Raw genomic sequence first — 19036 nt, forward strand, 5'->3', positions numbered from 1 at the left:
ACAAGCACTGGGGTGGGGGGGCGCGCCCCACCACTGCCACAAGCACCGGGGCAGGGGGCGTGCCCCACCACTGCCACAAGCACCGGGGCGGGGGGGGCGCGCCCCACCACTGCCACAAGCACCGGGGCGGGGGGGGCGCGCCCCACCACTGCCACAAGCACTGGGGTGGGGGGGCACGCCCCACCACTACCACAAGCACTGGGGCAGGGGGCGTGCCCCACCACTGCCACAAGCACTGGGGTGGGGGGCGCGCCCCACCACTGCCACAAGCACTGGGGTGGGGGGCGCGCCCCACCACTGCCACAAGCACTGGGACGGGGGGCGTGCCCCACCACTGCCACAAGCACTGGGGCGGGGGGGCGCGCCCCACCACTGCCACAAGCACTGGGGTGGGGGGCGCGCCCCACCACTGCCACAAGCACTGGGGTGGGGGGGCGCGCCCCACCACTGCCACAAGCACTGGGGCAGGGGGCGTGCCCCACCACTGCCACATGCACCGGGGTGGGGGGGCGCGCCCCACCACTGCCACATGCACCGGGGTGGGGGGGCGCGCCCCACCACTGCCACATGCACCGGGGTGGGGGGGCGCGCCCCACCACTGCCACATGCACCGGGGTGGGGGGGCGCGCCCCACCACTGCCACATGCACCGGGGGGGGGGGCGCGCCCCACCACTGCCACAAGCACCGGGGCGGGGGGGCGCGCCCCACCACTGCCACAAGCACCGGGGCGGGGGGGCGCGCCCCACCACTGCCACAAGCACTGGGGTGGGGGGGCACGCCCCACCACTGCCACAAGCACTGGGGCAGGGGGCGCGCCCCACCACTGCCACATGCACCGGGGTGGGGGGGCGCGCCCCACCACTGCCACAAGCACCGGGGTGGGGGGGCGCGCCCCACCACTGCCACAAGCACCGGGGCGGGGGGGGCGCGCCCCACCACTGCCACAAGCACCGGGGCGGGGGGGCGCGCCCCACCACTGCCACAAGCACCGGGGCGGGGGGGCGCGCCCCACCACTGCCACAAGCACTGGGGTGGGGGGGCACGCCCCACCACTGCCACAAGCACTGGGGCAGGGGGCGTGCCCCACCACTGCCACAAGCACTGGGGTGGGGGGCGCGCCCCACCACTGCCACAAGCACTGGGGTGGGGGGCGCGCCCCACCACTGCCACAAGCACTGGGACAGGGGGCGTGCCCCACCACTGCCACAAGCACTGGGGCGGGGGGGCGCGCCCCACCACTGCCACAAGCACTGGGGTGGGGGGCGCGCCCCACCACTGCCACAAGCACTGGGGTGGGGGGGCGCGCCCCACCACTGCCACAAGCACTGGGGCAGGGGGCGTGCCCCACCACTGCCACATGCACCGGGGTGGGGGGGCGCGCCCCACCACTGCCACATGCACCGGGGTGGGGGGGCGCGCCCCACCACTGCCACATGCACCGGGGTGGGGGGGCGCGCCCCACCACTGCCACATGCACCGGGGTGGGGGGGCGCGCCCCACCACTGCCACAAGCACCGGGGCGGGGGGGCGCGCCCCACCACTGCCACAAGCACCGGGGCAGGGGGCGTGCCCCACCACTGCCACAAGCACCGGGGCGGGGGGGCGCGCCCCACCACTGCCACATGCACCGGGGTGGGGGGGCGCGCCCCACCACTGCCACAAGCACCGGGGCGGGGGGGCGCGCCCCACCACTGCCACAAGCACCGGGGCAGGGGGCGTGCCCTCACCACTGCCACAAGCACCGGGGCAGGGGGCGTGCCCCACCACTGCCACAAGCACCGGGGTGGGGGGGCGCGCCCCACCACTGCCACAAGCACCGGGGCAGGGGGGCGCGCCCCACCACTGCCACAAGCACTGGGGCGGGGGGGGCGTGCCCCACCACTGCCACAAGCACCGGGGTGGGGGGGCGCGCCCCACCACTGCCACAAGCACCGGGGCGGGGGGGCGCGCCCCACCACTGCCACATGCACCGGGGTGGGGGGGCGCGCCCCACCACTGCCACATGCACCGGGGTGGGGGGGGCGCGCCCCACCACTGCCACAAGCACCGGGGTGGGGGGGCGCGCCCCACCACTGCCACAAGCACCGGGGTGGGGGGGCGCGCCCCACCACTGCCACATGCACCGGGGTGGGGGGCGCGCCCCACCACTGCCACAAGCACCGGGGCGGGGGGCGCGCCCCACCACTGCCACAAGCACCGGGGCGGGGGGCGCGCCCCACCACTGCCACAAGCACCGGGGCAGGGGGGCGCGCCCCACCACTGCCACAAGCACTGGGGCGGGGGGGCGTGCCCCACCACTGCCACAAGCACCGGGGTGGGGGGGCGCGCCCCACCACTGCCACAAGCACCGGGGCGGGGGGGCGCGCCCCACCACTGCCACATGCACCGGGGTGGGGGGGCGCGCCCCACCACTGCCACATGCACCGGGGTGGGGGGGCGCGCCCCACCACTGCCACAAGCTCCGGGGTGGGGGGGCGCGCCCCACCACTGCCACATGCACCGGGGTGGGGGGCGCGCCCCACCACTGCCACAAGCACCGGGGCGGGGGGCGCGCCCCACCACTGCCACAAGCACCGGGGCGGGGGGGCGCGCCCCACCACTGCCACAAGCACTGGGGTGGGGGGGCGCGCCCCACCACTGCCCCACCACAGCTGAGGGAGCGGGGGTCTCTGCTCCGGCCCGACCCGCGCTCGCGCTGGCTCAGCTTCTTCCAAGGGACGCAGAATCCAAGAGGACTTGGACAAAGAGCCGGAGCCCTCGAGGCCGGCGGTCCTCGCCCTGTTCGGACCGCAGGACCTCTTGGAAAATGCCAGCTCTGGCTTTCCCCGGTTTCTCTGGGAAACCCCTAGAGCGATTCTTCGGCTACAAAGGCTGCAGCCATCTAGGATGCTTGTGACGGCCGGTTTCCCAGTGGGAGTCTCTGGGTTTGCACTGTGAATCCGGGACCCCAAACCCCATCTCAGCCACACACGCAGGGTCCCAAGCGAGACCCCCGCGGCCCCTCCCGGGGACCTTTTCTGGGGCTGGGCCCATTGCGCTTCGAGGCGCACGCGAAGCCAGCACGACTCGGGCGGCACAAGGACTGGCACGCTCGAGGCTGCCAGGTGCTTGCGGGTGGCCCCGCCAGACCGAACCGCTGTCAACGAGCTGCCAGAGCACGAGCCCCAGGAGTGACCCCCCAGCCCCGTTTCCAAGGCTGGGACCGTCCCCTCCAGCAGACGCCTTGCTCTGCAGCGGGGCCCGTCGGCTCGGGCCACGGCCAGCCTGCGGGTGCGGGTCTGTCCGGGCTACGGCCAGCAGCGCACGCAGGCCCTCGTCTGCCAAACAGCTGCCGCTCCCCTGGACCAGTTTCCTTTTCCAGTAATGTGAAACCAAAAGCACCTGCCACTCCCAGGCCCCCCCGCAAAGCCGGGCTGGGCAGCAGGGCGCGGACAGCTCCGGCGTCTAAAGGAGGGGCAGCGGGAGAGCCGGTTCCAGCCGCTCTGGGAAGGCACCGCAGCCGCCCCGGCCTCTGCCGACGTCCCCGCACGCTCGCTGTCCTGCCCGTGCCCCCGGTGCAGTGAGATGGGGAGCAAGAGATCCGACTTCGGGTGAGTCGGGGCTCGGGTTGGCCCCTGGGCTGCCCCTTCCCAGCGCTGGGCGCGGAGGCAGCTGCCCCACGAGCTTCCCCCAAATCCCTGCTGGGAAGTGGAGCCCACACCCGGGCCACGTGTGACAAACACCCCACACATGCATGACCGAGCCGGGGAGAGGGGCACGGTCTGGAACTGGGGCAGGCCGAGCCCTGCCCCCTGCTCCGCGGGCAGACGAGCCGGGAGAAATAGTGGTAACTACCGAGTGGGGCGGTTTCCTTGGGCCTGAACAACGGCTCCTTGCACCAGGGCTAGGAGCCAGCTCGCACGGGGGCTGTTGCACAAGCGGGTGCAACCTGGGGGTGGGAGGAGGCTCCTTGGTTTTGCCCGGGAGGCATCCTCCATTGCCCTGCCCATGTCTCCAGATACTGGGAGCCCCCGGGGCCAGTCCTGCCCCTGCCCCAAGCTGGCACCAATGCCGGGACCAGCTAATGCTCTGCCTCCACCAGCGCCCATCCTGCTTCCCCAGCAGCCCTTGGAGGGCAAAACCCAGGCCTGGGTCCAGGGCTCGCGCAGGGAGGGCGGTGCTGGCACCTGCAGCTCCCACCACCGCACCCCTGCCTCCAACGGCGCCATGAAGAGCATCTCCCTACCTGGCCTGCAGACTCCCCGGGGTCATCGAGCTCCTCGTCCTGCAGCGGGCCGGCACAGGGGCTGTCGGGCCGTCCCTGCCCGCAGCTGCAGCGGATACGAGCTCCTTTGCTGGGAGGGCAGGGAGATGGAGAACGTCCCAGCGACCCAGAGCAAGGCGGGTTGTGCAGCATGTCCCAGGGGTTTGTGTCTGTGGGCCCGGCCTGGGGGCTTCTCACCATCGCGTCTTTCCCATGAGCGCTTCAGGAGCCTGGTCCCAGTTGCTCCGTCTTGTGCGTGGCCAGTCTCCAGAGCTGTGCCCAGAGCTGGGATGATCATCCTCTTGTGCCAGCACCTGGCAAGAGGCAACAGAGCTGCCGGCGCGGCTGCCCTCGGCCCTGGCATGCTGCACCTGCTTGGCGGCGAGTCGTGGCTGTTGAGGGAAGCCATCGTCAGTGCATCGTGACACTCTTCCCACAACCCATGTGTGCCACCACCCGCCAGCTGTCCACGGCCACCTGCTCCCCTCCCGCTGCAAAGCCCATGCTCAGCCGTGGCAGGGTCCAAAGCCCCTGTCTGCAGCAGCACGGTGCCACTTCAGGCATATCCCAGCAGCTGGACCCAAGCCACAGACCCTGCCATGTTCACGTTATAAACCAAGGGCAGCCACCAGTTTCCCCACGCCGGTAATTTCCCAGGCAGCAGAGTCAGGCGAACTGGTCCATAACCCCAGGCTGCCTTGCTTGGCCTCTGAAGGAGGAGCGCTATGTTGGCCCTTCGCAGGCCTCTGGATCTCTGCATCCCCGGGACTGGCACGGGCTCCGAGACCCGCTCTGCCAGCTCCTTCGGTGCCCGCTGAAGTTGGTCGGGCCGCAGCGACTTGAACTCCTTCAGACCAAACGAGAAGCCCCCGACGGTCTGCTCGGCTGTCGCAACGCCTCCCCCCATGCTGGCCGGACGGCTCTGGGCGGCCGCCTGCTTCCGGGTTTCTTATTTTCACCGAGGACAGGGGCCGAGCGGCATCGAGCTGTCCCCTCGCTGTCAACACCCCAGCGCAAGCCGGCACCTCGCCGTGGGCCCGCGGGCCCTCCCTGCCAGCGCGCTCAGCAGATCCCTCCTTCTCGTCCCAACGCACACTTCAGCTTCGCAGGCGTGCCACAAGCTAACCCCGCGCACACCTGACACTCCTCCCCTGCTTGATCTGCTGCTCCACTTTCTGCTCCCAGCCCAACGCTCCCTGCCTGACCAGCTGCTCTGCTTTCTGCTCCCGGCCCCATCTTCCCCCTCCCCAGCGTGGCGAGGCTGCCCGTGCTGCAGGGTGGCCACCCCGCCCGGTAGAAACCACCCGCCCGCCTGGGCCCCTTTCATGTATCCCGGTGGATGCCAACTTTTCTGGCAGGCGGGCCACACAATAAGCCCTGCACTCTCCCCGAGCACCACTGCGATACCCCTCCTGCCTGATCCACTGCTCTGCTTTCTGCCCCTGCCCTACCTGTGCTGCTGCCCCCCGCCCTGTCTGCCGCATGCCGCACACGGGCTGCCCAGGCCACTCGCAGCGCGTGGGTCACGGGTCAGCCGTCCCTGCATCCGTCTGTCTCCCCGTGGGACCTCACCTGCCGCTCCTCCGCGGCAGCTGAAACGCGCTTCTTCGACACCCACTGCCTTGGTCCGGCTCCCCGCCAGGGCATCTCTCAGCCCGTGACCACGTCCTCCCGAGGCGCCCTTCACCCTCACGCTCACAGCGGAGTCGTCCCTCTTGGTCAGAACAAGACCTGGGACAGGTGATCCCCAAGTCGTGCCTCGACTTTCTGCAGTAGAAAATTGCTCTGCATGCTAGCAACTTGCTGGACACGTGTCGGCCCCGTGATTCTGGCAGCCGCGGTCGGGCCCCTGCGCACCGCGGCAGAGCCAGGGCGGGACCGGCAGGGCTCCAGCTCCAGCTCCAGGCACAGATCGAGCGGGGGCAGCAGAAGGGCTCCTGCGACGCTGCAGCACCCGCTGGGGTGCCGGGAAGGGCCCCGTCTTGCTCTCCAGCATCGGGCAGCGCCAGCCCCAGCACCAGAGCAGCCGGCTGCGCCTCTGCCCGTCGGCGCCGGCTCCTAGTTCTTGGATCCTCTCACCCCCTCAAAGACGGCCTCGTCCAGCTGCGGGGAAGGACAAGCCCGTGGTTAAGGGAGGGGGTGAAGTCTTTTGGGAGGGAAGCAGCCCGTGGGTTCAGGCCACAGGCAGGGCTCACAGCTGGGAGGGGGCAGAAACACCTGCAGGGCAGGGCAGGGCAGGGCAGGGCTGCCCCGGGGCTTTCACCTGCCCCGACTCACCTGCTCCCGGTCGGGCTGGAGGCAGGATGCAGGCCCTGCAGATGCACCGCTGCCCTGCCGCAGCCTGGCCCCAAGCTAAACTGGGGCATTTGCCCACACGAGACATGCTCACAGCGGGGCACCGGGGACCAGACGCAGCCCCGGGATAGCAGGATGTCACTCCTGCGCAGACACGTGGCAGTGTCGCACCGGCACCAGCAGCTCGGACCCAGGACATAATTCCCCCTTTTCCTCTCTCTTTTCTGCTTTAGCACATCAGCCGGGCCGAACGCCAGGGAAAAGCTGAGGGAGGACCTGCTCTCGGCCCGGGACAGGCTGCAGCAGCATGTAGCGGCGCTCCAGGCAATCGCCGATGCTGTGGACGAGGTTCACAGAGGAGCCACGATAGCAAACATTACTGGAGGGGCGGTGGGCATCGCCGGCGGGATCACCACCATCGTGGGGCTCTGCCTCGCCCCCGTGACCTTCGGGGCATCGCTGATCGTGTCCCTCACGGGGCTCGGCGTCTCCCTGGCAGGCGGCCTGACCACCGCGGCAGCGACCGCCACCGACATGGTGCAGAGGAAAGTCAAGAAAGGAGAGGTACAAGACATCCTAAAGCAGTGCCAGGCTGAGCTGGGACTCATCCAGGACTACGTGAAGACCATCGGCAACTCGGAACAAGAAGGAGGACCTGCGGCTGCTGTTTGCGAAGACCTGAAGCTGCTGTTTGCAGTGTGGGGAGGAACCGGACGGGTCGCTGGCAACGCTGTGCAGATGGTCAAAGCCGGCGGGCTGCTGGCCGGCGCCGGGCGAGTGGTAAGGTTTGCAGGAGCCGCCCTGCATGCCGTGACCGCCGTCACCCTGGCGCTAGACATCTTCTTCACAGTGAAGGATGCCGTGGAGCTCCACAAAGGCGCCAGGACAGAGCTGGCGGCCAAGATCCGGGAGGCGATTGCTGGCCTGAAGCAGACGATCGATGAACTCAACAAGCTGCAGGCGCTGCTGGCTGCAGGGAGCGGGACGCCGAGCGCAGCAGGCCTGTAGCAGACCCGTCCTCAGCGGCTTTCCTTGGGAAGAGGCAGTCGTGCAGTGCTTCCCCACGCGCTATCCAGGCGCAATCGTGGTTGTTACACTCAAGTGTGCAATTAAAGCAAGGCCTTCAATCATCAACTGTTAATTCATAGGATATTAATAACGCAGGAGACCTAAAATCATCGAATCATAGAAAATGAGGATTGGAAGGGACCTCAAGAGGTCCCATCTAGTCCAGCCCTCTGCTCCAAGCAGGACCAGCCCCAGCCCCAGCCCCAGCTACATCATCCCAGCCAAGGCGCTGTTGAGAGGGTCTTCAAAACCTCCAAGCACGGAGACTCCCCGCGAGGCTTTGGGTCTCCGAGTTAGCAGCAGCATTTGATGACAGCCGGCGAGACCAGCGAGTGCCCAGGAGCAGAGGGTCCAGAGGGGCTGTCCCCTCACGGTGCTCGGCCGCCCCGGGGCCCGGACATCTGCCCTCCCTCTCGGCCACGAGGCGCAGGCACGGCCCGCCAGGCAGCAAGGGGTTGTGACCCCTCTGACCACCTGCCCCAGCACCCTTGAACGAGCAGCGGGGGCTTCAGGGGCATGGGAGCTCCCGGAGAACAGCACCCAACCCATCGGGTCACGGGCCGCACACAATCTCTTTCATTTTAATAAAGCTTAGATAAAAAGCAAATCATATATGAAAAATCAAACATCTCCTGCAAGGCATTTTAATTTTCTTTTTAAAAAATATGTTTTTTCCTGATTTACGCACGTTTGAGTTGTGTATATAGAGGTGATTGCATCATAGCTCAAAATAAAGTCTTACGCTTGAATATTGTGTTGGGGGCAGCGGGGTGTGTGCACGGTGGGGGGAGGGTGCAAGGGCCACTCGAGCACTGGGTCCTGGGAACCGGCCGGGGTGGGTGGCAGGAGGGAGGGAGGGAGGGGCAGGGGGAGCTCCCGGCTGCAGCCCCCCATCACCCCTGCACTTGCTGCCCCTTCCCCAGCTTCCTCCCCACCCCTCAGTTCTCCGGGAGCCGCAGGGAGCCCTGTGCGACGGAGCCCGGACGGCTCGGCCCCACTCCCTGCCACGAGGGTCCAAAGGGGCTTGTTCAACCTCATGGAAGATGGTCCATCTGTGGGGGGACAACAGCCTGGTTAGGGCTCCAGCCTCCAAATTTGGGCTCCCTCAGCCTCTGCAGGCTGGGAAGGGCTAGGGGGAGGCAGGGGGGACAGAGCAGGCAGGATGTGCCCTACAAATGTCCCCCCAGCATCCACCCGGTGTCACAGGGAGAGGCAGATGCACCTGTGTCCCCCTGTACAGCAGGTCCTATGTTAAAACCCTGCCCATGTCCCGCTGCCACATGCCGCTCCCTTTGCACAGAGCGGATGTGATCAGTGGTAACGAGACAGCTTCTAATCCTGCTCGGTGTCTCTCAGGAGGAGACCGGTATTAAGTCGGCACGTGCTGGGGGCTCGACTTTTGTTGCTCTGGTGTTATTGTTATGAGAGAAACTTGGATGAATCCTGGCGCTGACACGTGCACTGCCCCGCAAGCACTGCCCAGGCCGCTGCCAGCCACGATAACCCAGGGCATCTCCCCCACAGGATGGACAAGGCGAGGGGCAGCTGCTGTGCGCTCGGGGTCAGTGACAGGTGTCCACCGGTGCCCCACATCCAGTTTTGCTAGGCAGAGCCTCATTCAGCATCCGTGGTCCTGTGGCCAAGGCGTGCATGGCTCCTACAAGCCAGCCCTGTCTGGGAGGCGAGGTGTCCTCTCCCCCGCCTCTTCCATCTGCTCTTGTAGAGCAAGTTGCAGCTGGCAGGTATCAGGAATCCAGTCACGTTGCCCATCTCGGTGCAGCTTCGGGACGTGTCTAGCAGAGATAAGGTCAGGCAAGATAAGCAGATAGACGCGCAGGCGGGGAGCCGACCTGACAGAGGGCTCGCAGTTTAAAGGGCTGGCACAGATAGGCCTTTCGCCCATGCGAGACCTACAACAAGGTCATCTTGCAGGTCTTTAAGCGCAGTGATTTACAGTCAGTTGTAAACACTCGGGAGACGCAAGCACGAGCTGAAACGGTGCTTGGAGCATTTGGGCAGTAAAATTCAGCAGTAAAAGTACTTACAGCTGCTTCGGCTAAATGCAATAAAGCCGTAGCAACCAGGTGCCTGGGATGCTAGCGTTAGCGAAGCCTCGTAAACCTGGAGATCCTGCTCAGACGGAATTGCAATAAGGGAGAGGAGCAGGGGAGCCAGGGGAGCGGAGCAGCAGCGCCCCGGCGCCGCCGGGAGAGCACGGCAGAGCTGGGCCCTGGGCACGGCAGCCTGGCCGACGGGACCCCGGTGCCCCGGGGAAGCGTGGCGAGGAGTTTGTAAGTCATAGCTGCGTGGATGGTCTCGCTGCCGCTAACTAGGTTGCCTCTTCTGCTGCACTTTTTAGCCGTTCCTGCTTAAACCTCTTCACTCCTCACCCACAGCTCTCCTCCCCGCTCCAGCCGGACTGCTTGCATTTATACAGAGTCGTCTCGGCTGCTTTGCTTGGCCTGTGCTCGAGAAGGGCACCAGATGCCCATCCAGCAGCTCTCCCAGCTGTACAGCTGGCCCAATAAAGGAGATTGCAAACACCCCTCGCCTCTTGGACGTTTCCTGTATTATCACGGCTACACCAGCACTTCCCAATTACACACGCTAGTGCATCACCCAATTACACTCGCTAGAGCACCCCTGCTCCTGAGGGAGGCCAGAACCGCACGAGCCCCTTGTCACACGAAGCACCTGGAACGTGCCACGGGCCAAAGCGAGGGAGAGCCAGGGCACCCGCGCTCGTTCCCCTGCAGCCTCTTCTGCCTCCCCATCTTGCTCAAGCATGGAAAAGGCGTCCGGGAAGCCTGCCGTGTCTTCGTCTCCCCGGGCTCCTGTCCACAGACCCAGGCTCCCAGAGCTGGGGACAGCACCAGGCAAGGAGCCATCCGCGCCAGCATGGGACACGGCCAGAGAGGACCTCCTGCCGCCCCCTCAATCCCGGTTGTTCTTGCAGTGACATCCTTCCTCTGCTGCTCCTGGACCAAGCCCGGATGAGGCAGGAGAGGTCTGGCGGCTCCGTGCATGCCGCTCTTCTAGACGCAGGGCCTCGGGGAACGCTGCCCGTCCCTTCCCTGGGGGCTCCTGGGCCCCTTCCCCAACAGCATCTTGCAGAGCTTGTGCCGCTACCGCCCAGGGTCCCGAGGGCCGGCTGGCCCTGCCCTGCCCTGCCCTGCCCTGCCCCGCGGACTAGCGCGCTACAGGAACTCCACGCGGTTACGACCGGCCGGCGACCACGCCGGAGCTCCAGCCAGCGGGACCCTGCACACGCTGAGCAGGTAGGGCTCACGCGCCAGGCTGCACCAGGATCGCGGCGCTCAGACCCTTGCAGGACTGAACCCTGCTTGAGCAGACCCAGGTTCAGCCAAGTCCCCCCAGAGGAAATCCGTCTCCTGTTTGGTCAAGAAGTGAAGTGGTGCATAAGAAGATGTTTACAGGGCCTGTGCGAGTCGGCAGCTATTCGATCCGGCTTCAGATCAGGCCGCTTCGGATGCCAGGGATCAGGGTAGTCCCGCAAGCACCCGTGTCACGAGTGTTGCCCATCAGCAGCGAGGGGCGCAGGCCCCAGCACCCATCTCCTCCACAGCTGGCAGGCGTCGTGGCCTCACCAGGGGCCACCACCCCTGCAGCTGTCACCCCGCTGCAGTGCAACACATACACGTGGCGGGAGTTTTGCTTTCGCACATTTGGGGTGCAGTTCCCCCCAAGCCCCTGCACCGATTTTCTTGAAACGTGGTAGGATTCATGCACGCAGCAGAGGCTACCATCCCAGCAAGTTTCATTCAAATCAGACAAAAAACACAACACCGTGTTAGATATTTCGTTGGTTCCCCATTATGCCCTATGGGCAGATCTCCGAAGCTTTTCCGAACCGCTTTGGGAAGCCTAACGAAGCCAGCGCTTCGATCCAGACATGCTGCCTCAGACGCCGAAACATCCGAAGCACGGTCTGAAGCCTCGCACAGCCCTGCTGTTTAACAGGTGTGACATTTTCGGATGCGGCCTTTCCAGACAGCGCTGCGGTAGCAAGCGACAGCCCCCCGGCTCCCGGGACCGTCACGGGGAATCTCCTCGCGGGTGTCGACTCGAGCTGGATCGGTGGCCACAGGTCCTCGGGCACCACCGAGCCCCGCAGCGCAGCCCCGCGCAAGGAACCAGGCTGGGCTTTTTGCAAACAGGCGCTGCGGGGAGGGCGCTTCCCTCCCGGAGAAGGAAAGACGCTTCACGGCCTTTCCCCGCTCAGAGAAGGGACACGTGAAACCCAGCCCTGAAGCCACCAAGGGGAAGGGGGGAGTTTCTGCCCGAGCCCTCGGTTGGGAAGGGGGCACGGCAAGCTCAGCCAGCCACGCTGCGTTAAACCGAATGCTTGATTCCCGTCTCTATGCCTTAAAATATCAATTAACACAAAGGAGGCATCAGCAAGCGGCGGCGGCTAGTCCTTGCATTTATATATATCCCCACTCCGGCGCAGCACGCAGCGCCGCACGCCGCCTGGTTTTTAAGCTTCTCCGAGCAGCGTAAACAAGCTGGAAGCAGCAGGATTTGCGGCTCTTCAGCCTCCTGCCTGCTGTGCCGGGCCTGGGCTCCCACTTGTCCAGCGCAAGGGAGTCCAGCTCAGAACACAACTTAAAACTATTAAAGTGAAATGCTCTTGGTTTAGAAAACAGAGAGGGTTTAACAGATGTGCTTTCTGCTTAGTGATGGTCTGTAGTCTTTCAACCAAAAAACACTTTGTTCTGCCTCTCTCGCTTGCTTTGAAGTATGCGGTCGCAGCAGCTGGGCACTGCCGTAACGAGAAATTGCTTCATCGAGAAAAACTCTCAGGGAAAAGCAGAAGTGGAGTCAGGAGGGGTCTGCGGCAGCAGCTTCACTTCTGCTGAAGCACAACCCCAGGTTCGCCTTGTCAACAAAACGCCAGCGCCTCAACGAGCCGGCCACCCTGGACGGAGTCGCAAATTGCCCGAGCTCGGGGCTGTCGCAGCCCCCCACTCCTCGTACTTGTTGGTTTTGCAGTTCCTTTCTTTGCAGCACACGTTTATTGTGGCAGGTTTTTGCTCTCTGGGTTTGTGTTCTCGCACAGCTTGCACATGTGAGCCCAGCGCATGTATCCCAGGGCAGACGGCAGCGCTGACCAGCTACAAACACTTGTGACCGGCTAAGCTGTCATGATGATGGCCTTGTCCTCGCCCGTGCTGGTGAGGGAACAGGTGGACCAGGAAAACACCTGCAAGTCATCTATGGCTTCTGGACACAGCAAATAGACTGAACGCGCAATGGTAGCTCCAGGCGCCAGCTGAGCTGAGGCAAAAGGCTTCCTCAAAAATGCCATGAGAGTTAAAAAATAGCTCCAAATAAGCACGTCACAGATGATGCAGAGAAGGCCGGAGCATTTGATGCTTTTCTTTACCTCGGTCTTCACAAATAGGGGCAGCTACCAGACGACGAGCACAGCTGGCAGCAAAGACAGGGAAGACAGACAGCCTAGAGTAAAAGCAGGGCAGGTACATACATGGCTGGACTGGACGGGAAGCACCCGAGGGGCCCGAAGGAACCGGCTGGGGTAATTTCAGAGCCACTAGCGGTCCTCAGTCAAGGCCCCAGCGGCCTGGAAAAGGGCTACCATAGCGCCCGTCTGTAGGAAAGGGAAGGAGGAGGATGCAGGGAACTGCAGACCGGTCGGCCTCACCTCGGAGCCGGCAAGAAGCCGGAGCAGCAGCTCAGGGAGGCTGTTGGGAAGCGGCTGGAGGAGAGCGTGTGACCGGGAACAGGCAGCATGGAGTCACCGAGGCAAGTCACTGATAAAGCGCCTGGTTGTGCGGATGCCATGCACCGTCACGTCGACAAGGCTTTTGACACAACATTGTCATGGAAATACAGATGAGATCAGGGCTGTCGAAGTGGCGGCCTGTGGGCCATACGCAGCCTGCAAGGGATTACGTTGCCCCCCTGCCCCCAGCTCCAGCCCGGTGCAAGAGCAGCTGGCGTCCCCAGGCCCCTCTTCTTCCCCCCGGCTTCTACTTCCTGCCCACCCCACGGCGCAGGGAGCGGAGGGCGACGCCGGTCCTTGCCTTGAGGCCAGAGGGGATGGGACGAGGACCAGGGGCTCAAGCTGCAGCAGAGGACACGTGGGTGGGAGACAAGGGGGAGCTTTCCGGCTCCGAGTGGGGTCGAGCGCTGCAGCAGGCCCCTGGAGAAGCGGTAGACGGACTCCCCATCCCGGGAGATGTGCAGGAACAAGCCGCGGCCGGGCCCGTTGCACAGGGACGATCCTGCCCTGGGCAGGGGCCGCACCGGCGGTGGCCTGGCGAGGTCCCTTCCAGCCCCGCTCCCGCGTTAGCACAAACTCTGCCGGCCACGTGGAGGGGCCAGCAGCAGAGAAAGGCCCGGTCCCGGTCCCGGTCTTGCTCCGCAAGAACACGAACACGCAGTGAAGCAGCTAGAAAAGTCGCAGGCAGCTCACGAGGGAGACCCCGAAGGGCAGGCCCCCACCTCCCACTTGGGACACAGAGACCAGCGATCCAATTTTAGGGACCCCAGCACAACCACATCCCCGTGCCCCCTCTCCTAGGCCCTGCAGAGAGAAAACTCCCACCAGGATGCTTAGAAAGTGAAATGCCAGTTTGGGGACAAGGAATTGGCAAACGTGAACACACAATTCAGGACCATCCTCCCTCGCCCCCCGCCCCTCGCACGCTCAGGGTGAATTAGGATCTGGGCCCGGGGAAACACGGAGAACCAGACACATCTAGAACAAAATGGTTTCACCTTGAAAGGAAATGAGCAGACCTAATTTAATAACACTAGTGTTTGCAGGCACCGTCCATAATGAGATGCAATAGCTCTCCGTGCCCGGAAAAGCAAGACACGTCCCCTTGGCTTATCTTGTTTTGCTGAAACGCAAGTGGCATTTCTGCCGCCGAGGAGCTTGTCCTGGCACAGCAGAGCGACGCCGAACAACAGGATTCAAGTCACTCGCTAGTTCTGTTACGAGTTATAATTGCACAAGCAAGGACCCCGTGCGAGCGGCTCGGGATAAGGAAGGAGAGCCGTGCGGGAGGAGGAGGGAGACCCCCAGGGTCTGCAGACAGTCGCGGAGGAGTCTCAAGCGCACGCAGCTCTGCACGGTCGCCGCTTCTCCCTGCAGCAGACGTGGGGGACTGAACGCACCCCGCGCCAGCTGCGCCAGGCTGCCGGGGGCTCCCCGCCAGCTCCCTGCCTCCTGCCCCAGCCTCGCGTGACGGGAAGTCCTGCTCACATCTCGAGCACGCAAGACACCACGTGCTGCGTCGGGCATCCGTGAGCTGCAAACCACACGAGCGTGCAAAACCAGCAGCAGCTCCCACGTCAAGGCACGTCGAAGGGTGATGCTCTCCCCACGCCGGCCCAGCCCCACGCAAGGGCTCAGTCAGCCCTGGCCCCTTGGGCATGTGCGTAGCGTGCCCAGAGCAGCACGAACCAGAGGCAGACGTGTGCTGCGCCCCCAGAGCCACGACGCAGCAGCCACCGGCCGTCTGCTCCCAGACGCTGTGCTCCAGCTGACCCGCGGTCGCAGGGGCCCCCGTTCCAGGCATACACAGACACGCGTGTGCATATGCACACACAGGCAATGCTGTGTGGGGCCAAGCACCACTAGGCGCATTTCCAGCAGCGCATGGGGAACGCAACGCTGGGACTGGATTTGGGCCGACAGACTCGTGCATGACTAAGCCGTGTGCCAAGCGTTTGCTGTGAACGCGGATGCCGAGCTCCTCCGCCGCGGTCAGGCCCCTGCCCGTCCCGGCACAGACCACGGAGCACAAGTGATGCGCTGGGAGCGCTGGGCTGGGCAGCCCCGGGCACGGCGCCGCGTCGGAGCCCCCAGCCCCCCGGCTCAGACGGAGCAGGTCGGCACCACGCCTCGGCCCCCCGCACCCGGCCTTGTTCCTGCTGCCGGCTGAGCCCGGCCCAGCACACGGCCCCGGGGCCGCATACCCTGGGGGCAGACGCATGCACGTGGGCCCCTGCGCCCCCACCCCACAAGTACACCCATGCTGCCGGACAGAGCTGCAGCCCAGGCTGTCCTCACTGCATTCGTGTCCCCCCCTCGACCCCCGCACTTGGCTGCTCCCTCCGTGCGGGGGTCGCTGGACGGCCTGGCCCCTCGGGGTCTCGGACAATGTGGCCTCGCTTCCTCCCTCCCACCCCTGCTCCCTGCCCCGTCCCTGTCCCTTCCTGCTCTCTAATTACAGTCAGCTTCCAGCGTAGCATCCCGGGCAGCCTAGCAGCCCCGAGACCCCCGCTGGCATCCCAGCCACCAAGTCCGACAGACCCCCAGCCCCGAGAGCGGGAGGGCAGGGGTCTGCCACGGACGGGCAGCGGACAAACAGCCACTTAAACCACATGCATCGCGTGGTACGTGACACGAGGCTGTCCTGGACCCTCCGGCAGGCAGAGGCGAGCAGACGAGCTCCATGCACGCCTCCAGTGTCCTAGAGCAGCGCAGTCGCGGTGTCGCATTGCTTGCACGGCACAGGGGGAGGGAGGGAGGGAGCGAAGAGCGAGCGAGCGTGCTGGCCGTGATCACCGGGCAGCTGTGCGCAGCGGAGAGCCCGGAGCCGCGGCTTTGCCCAGCACAGTCCCAGCGCGAGGGCGGCCAAAAGGCACCGGCGCGGTCACGGCACTTCCTCAATTAGAGCCGCCCTCGTCACTGGGGCTGAAAGCAGCTGCAAGGACACCCACGCAAGCAGCCAGGACATTAATGATACACGCCGAACAACGAGTTGGCAATTAGGATGGCAAGGGGCAGGGGGGGAGGGGCTCCTGCAGCAGGGACCGGCTGCTCCCCCCGCCCCCAAGAAGCGAAGGCCGGGATGGGAGCAGGGCCGGGCGCACGGTCGCAGGCCACGCGCTGCCAGGGCTCAGTGCAACCCCAGGCCACTTCCCAACACGGACGTCTCGCACGCGCACTGCCGTGCCACGCCGCGCCGACTCCCCGGCCAGGCCTCCAGCCCTTGGTGCCCCCGTGTCCATCCCAGCCCACCCACCACGCTGGAGACAACGGGCTCGGCTCTCGTCTGTGGTGCAGACAGGCCTCTGGGGCTGCAGGTCCTGCCTGCCCTCGCCCTGGCGCCGGGGACTGCCCGCCACGGCACTGAAAAGAGAGGGGAACCTGGCTCCCGGCGGCCTCAGGCAAGGCTGCTCCGCTCTGAGCTCGGGTCCCTGGTCCGGTTATTGCACCTGGGGCAGCCTCGTCCCTGCAGCCAAACAGCAAACGTGCAGGAGCAAAGGAAACCCAAACCCTGGGGGGCTCCCTTCAGAGCCGCACCCAGCCTGCTCTCGCACTCTTCACCCCATCTCGGTTCATTGGGTCCAGCTGCCCCAGCTTGGGCGGGCCGGCTCTTAGCTGCCGACTACCTGCAGCTGGGCCGCAGCCCCCCGCGGCTGTTTCACCTTACCTTGCACGGGGTCTGACTCCCCGCTTGCGGGTGGAGAGAAACCTGGGCTGGGCCGGCCCGGCCCGGCCCGGCCGCAGTGCCATCCTGCGCCCCGGTGCAACGCTGCAGCAAGGGGAGAACGGGAATCCGGTGCAGCAGTTCTGCGATCCCGGCATGGGCGGCAAACCTCGGGCCTCCCTGCTCTGGGCTGGAGGGGTGCAGCTGGCCCTTGGTGCACGTCCAGACACCCTGCCACACGACGGAGAGGGAAGAGAGAAGCCCCAGACCCGCCCCTCGACGCCGGCCTGGTGCGCTGCCCGGGGCTCCAGCCGGTGGCAGCACCCAGGCGAAGCTCGTGCTCCCTCCTCCGACAACCGCCAGCCCGGAAGAGGGGGTGCAGAAGGGGCTCCCGGCAGTCAGCCCTTCCCCGAGCCGTTCCCCTGCGCAAGGGCGGGCGACGCTGCAGAGGGCCCAGCCGGACAGCGGCTCCCACGCGAGGACGGCTCGGCTGGCGGGGGCTCCTGGCAGGGGGTCGCGAGCGTGAAGCAGTGTGGAAAAAGTGACTGGGGTCTCTGACTTCATCTCCCCCCATCCCAGATCTCGGGGGTGCCGCAGGCAGCTGGGGGGCAACTGGCCGAAGCCACCGAGACAAAGCTCTTCTCCCTGCGGCCAGAACCGTGACTGCCTCGTGGCTCTCCCAGCCACAGGCCACCGCGGACGCCAGAGCCGAGCCGCCCACGCTCACCCGGATGTGAGACGACTTCTGATTTCAGATGCCCCCAGCAATTAGATATTAGATAGACCCTGTACACGGAAATTTGCAAATGTGCGATAACTTTCCAGGGAGATAATCTAATCGGCGGGAGGTCGTCCGAAACTCATCCTCCCAGTGGCAGGGGTGGGGGCCAAACCTACACCACTTGCTCCCCTGGCTCCTTGTCCCCCCAGGCCTGCCTGGAGCCAGGGCAGAAGGGCAGGGGAGGGAAGCAGGCTGCCGGTTCCCCCACCGTCTCCCCCAACCGCCTGCCGCCTGTCCAGGCTCAGCTCCAGCTCCAACCCTGCGGCCAGGGCCAGAGCTGGGCTCGTACTCACATCCACCCAGGCCTCACACTGCCATTTGTGTCGGCGGTGGACGTGCCCTGCACCGGGTCAGGTGCAGACACACGTTCCCCTGGACACGGGCGCAGCACTGGAATCGGGGCTTGGCGGCTCCCCTCGACGCTGCACGGCCGATGCAGTAAAGTGCCAGCACGGCAGCAGCAGACATGGATGCCACCGGCCACAAAGATGAGGGACGCGCCACAGAGCTCGCGGGCAGCGCGATGCGCAGCAAGAGGCACGAAGCAGGGGCCGGGCTGCCCTCCCTCAGCACGAGGATGCCCTGCGCTGGCTCCTGGCAGCGAGGACACGAGGCCCCTCTGGCAGGATGGTAGTCGGCAGAGGCCAGCGTCGTAGCAGCCGCGCAGGTCCGACGCCGGAGAGGGACATCGGTGTCACTACCCCTGGCCCAGCGGAGGAGGACTTTGCCCTGCTCACGTGCGGGGGCAAGACGAGGGGAGCGGGGTGATGCTTTCCTATCTTCAATGGGCTTGAAAGGCCCCTGAGCCATTAGTGACTAAGAGGATGCAGCTAGGAAACGTTGAGACATTTGCAGCTGGGAAACATGCAAAAAAGGCGGTCCCAAGGAGCCGTTAATGCACACTTTTAACGAGTCTTGGAGCAGCCGGAAAGTCCATGGCTGTCGTCTTGCTGATGTATTAAAAGGGCAAACGCAGCAGCCCAGGGAGCACGACCGTGTGTCTGACGCGAGTCGCAGAGAGGCGGGCGCAGGACATGGCAGCCGGATTCACACCGACTGACACAGTCCTACGGACAACAGGTTTGGTCACACTTGGTTTCCGAGGCTCTCGAGTGCATTGATGTGAGCAGCTGTTTGGCCAGGCCTCCGAGGCCTCCAGCCAAGTCCCGCGAGACCGGGCGAGATGCCGGCAGCTCCACACAGGCAGCGCAGCCCAC

General features: G+C 65.6%; 1 protein-coding gene across 1 annotated transcript; it reads left to right on the forward strand.

Annotated features, from left to right (window-relative positions):
* The first annotated feature begins 2657 nt into the window (after positions 1–2657).
* On the forward strand, positions 2658–8356 carry LOC109282009 (apolipoprotein L3). Its single transcript, XM_019482650.2, has 2 exons — positions 2658–3591; positions 6773–8356. Exons 1-2 carry the CDS (start codon positions 3566–3568, stop codon positions 7545–7547), a joined length of 801 nt encoding a protein of 266 aa, XP_019338195.2. The 5' UTR covers positions 2658–3565; the 3' UTR covers positions 7548–8356.
* Positions 8357–19036: the final 10680 nt, after the last annotated feature.

The sequence above is a fragment of the Alligator mississippiensis genome, chromosome 4 (assembly GCF_030867095.1).
Source record: "Alligator mississippiensis isolate rAllMis1 chromosome 4, rAllMis1, whole genome shotgun sequence".
NCBI classification, from domain to species: domain Eukaryota; kingdom Metazoa; phylum Chordata; order Crocodylia; family Alligatoridae; genus Alligator; species Alligator mississippiensis.

What these genes read in the sequence shown, in the direction of transcription:
- LOC109282009 (XM_019482650.2), top strand. Translation starts at nt 3,566, where the DNA reads ATGGGGAGCAAGAGATCCGACTTCGG. An exon ending in AGCAAGAGATCCGACTTCGG is followed by an intron (nt 3,592 to 6,772) that starts GTGAGTCGGGGC and finishes TTTCTGCTTTAG; the next exon opens with CACATCAGCCGGGCCGAACG.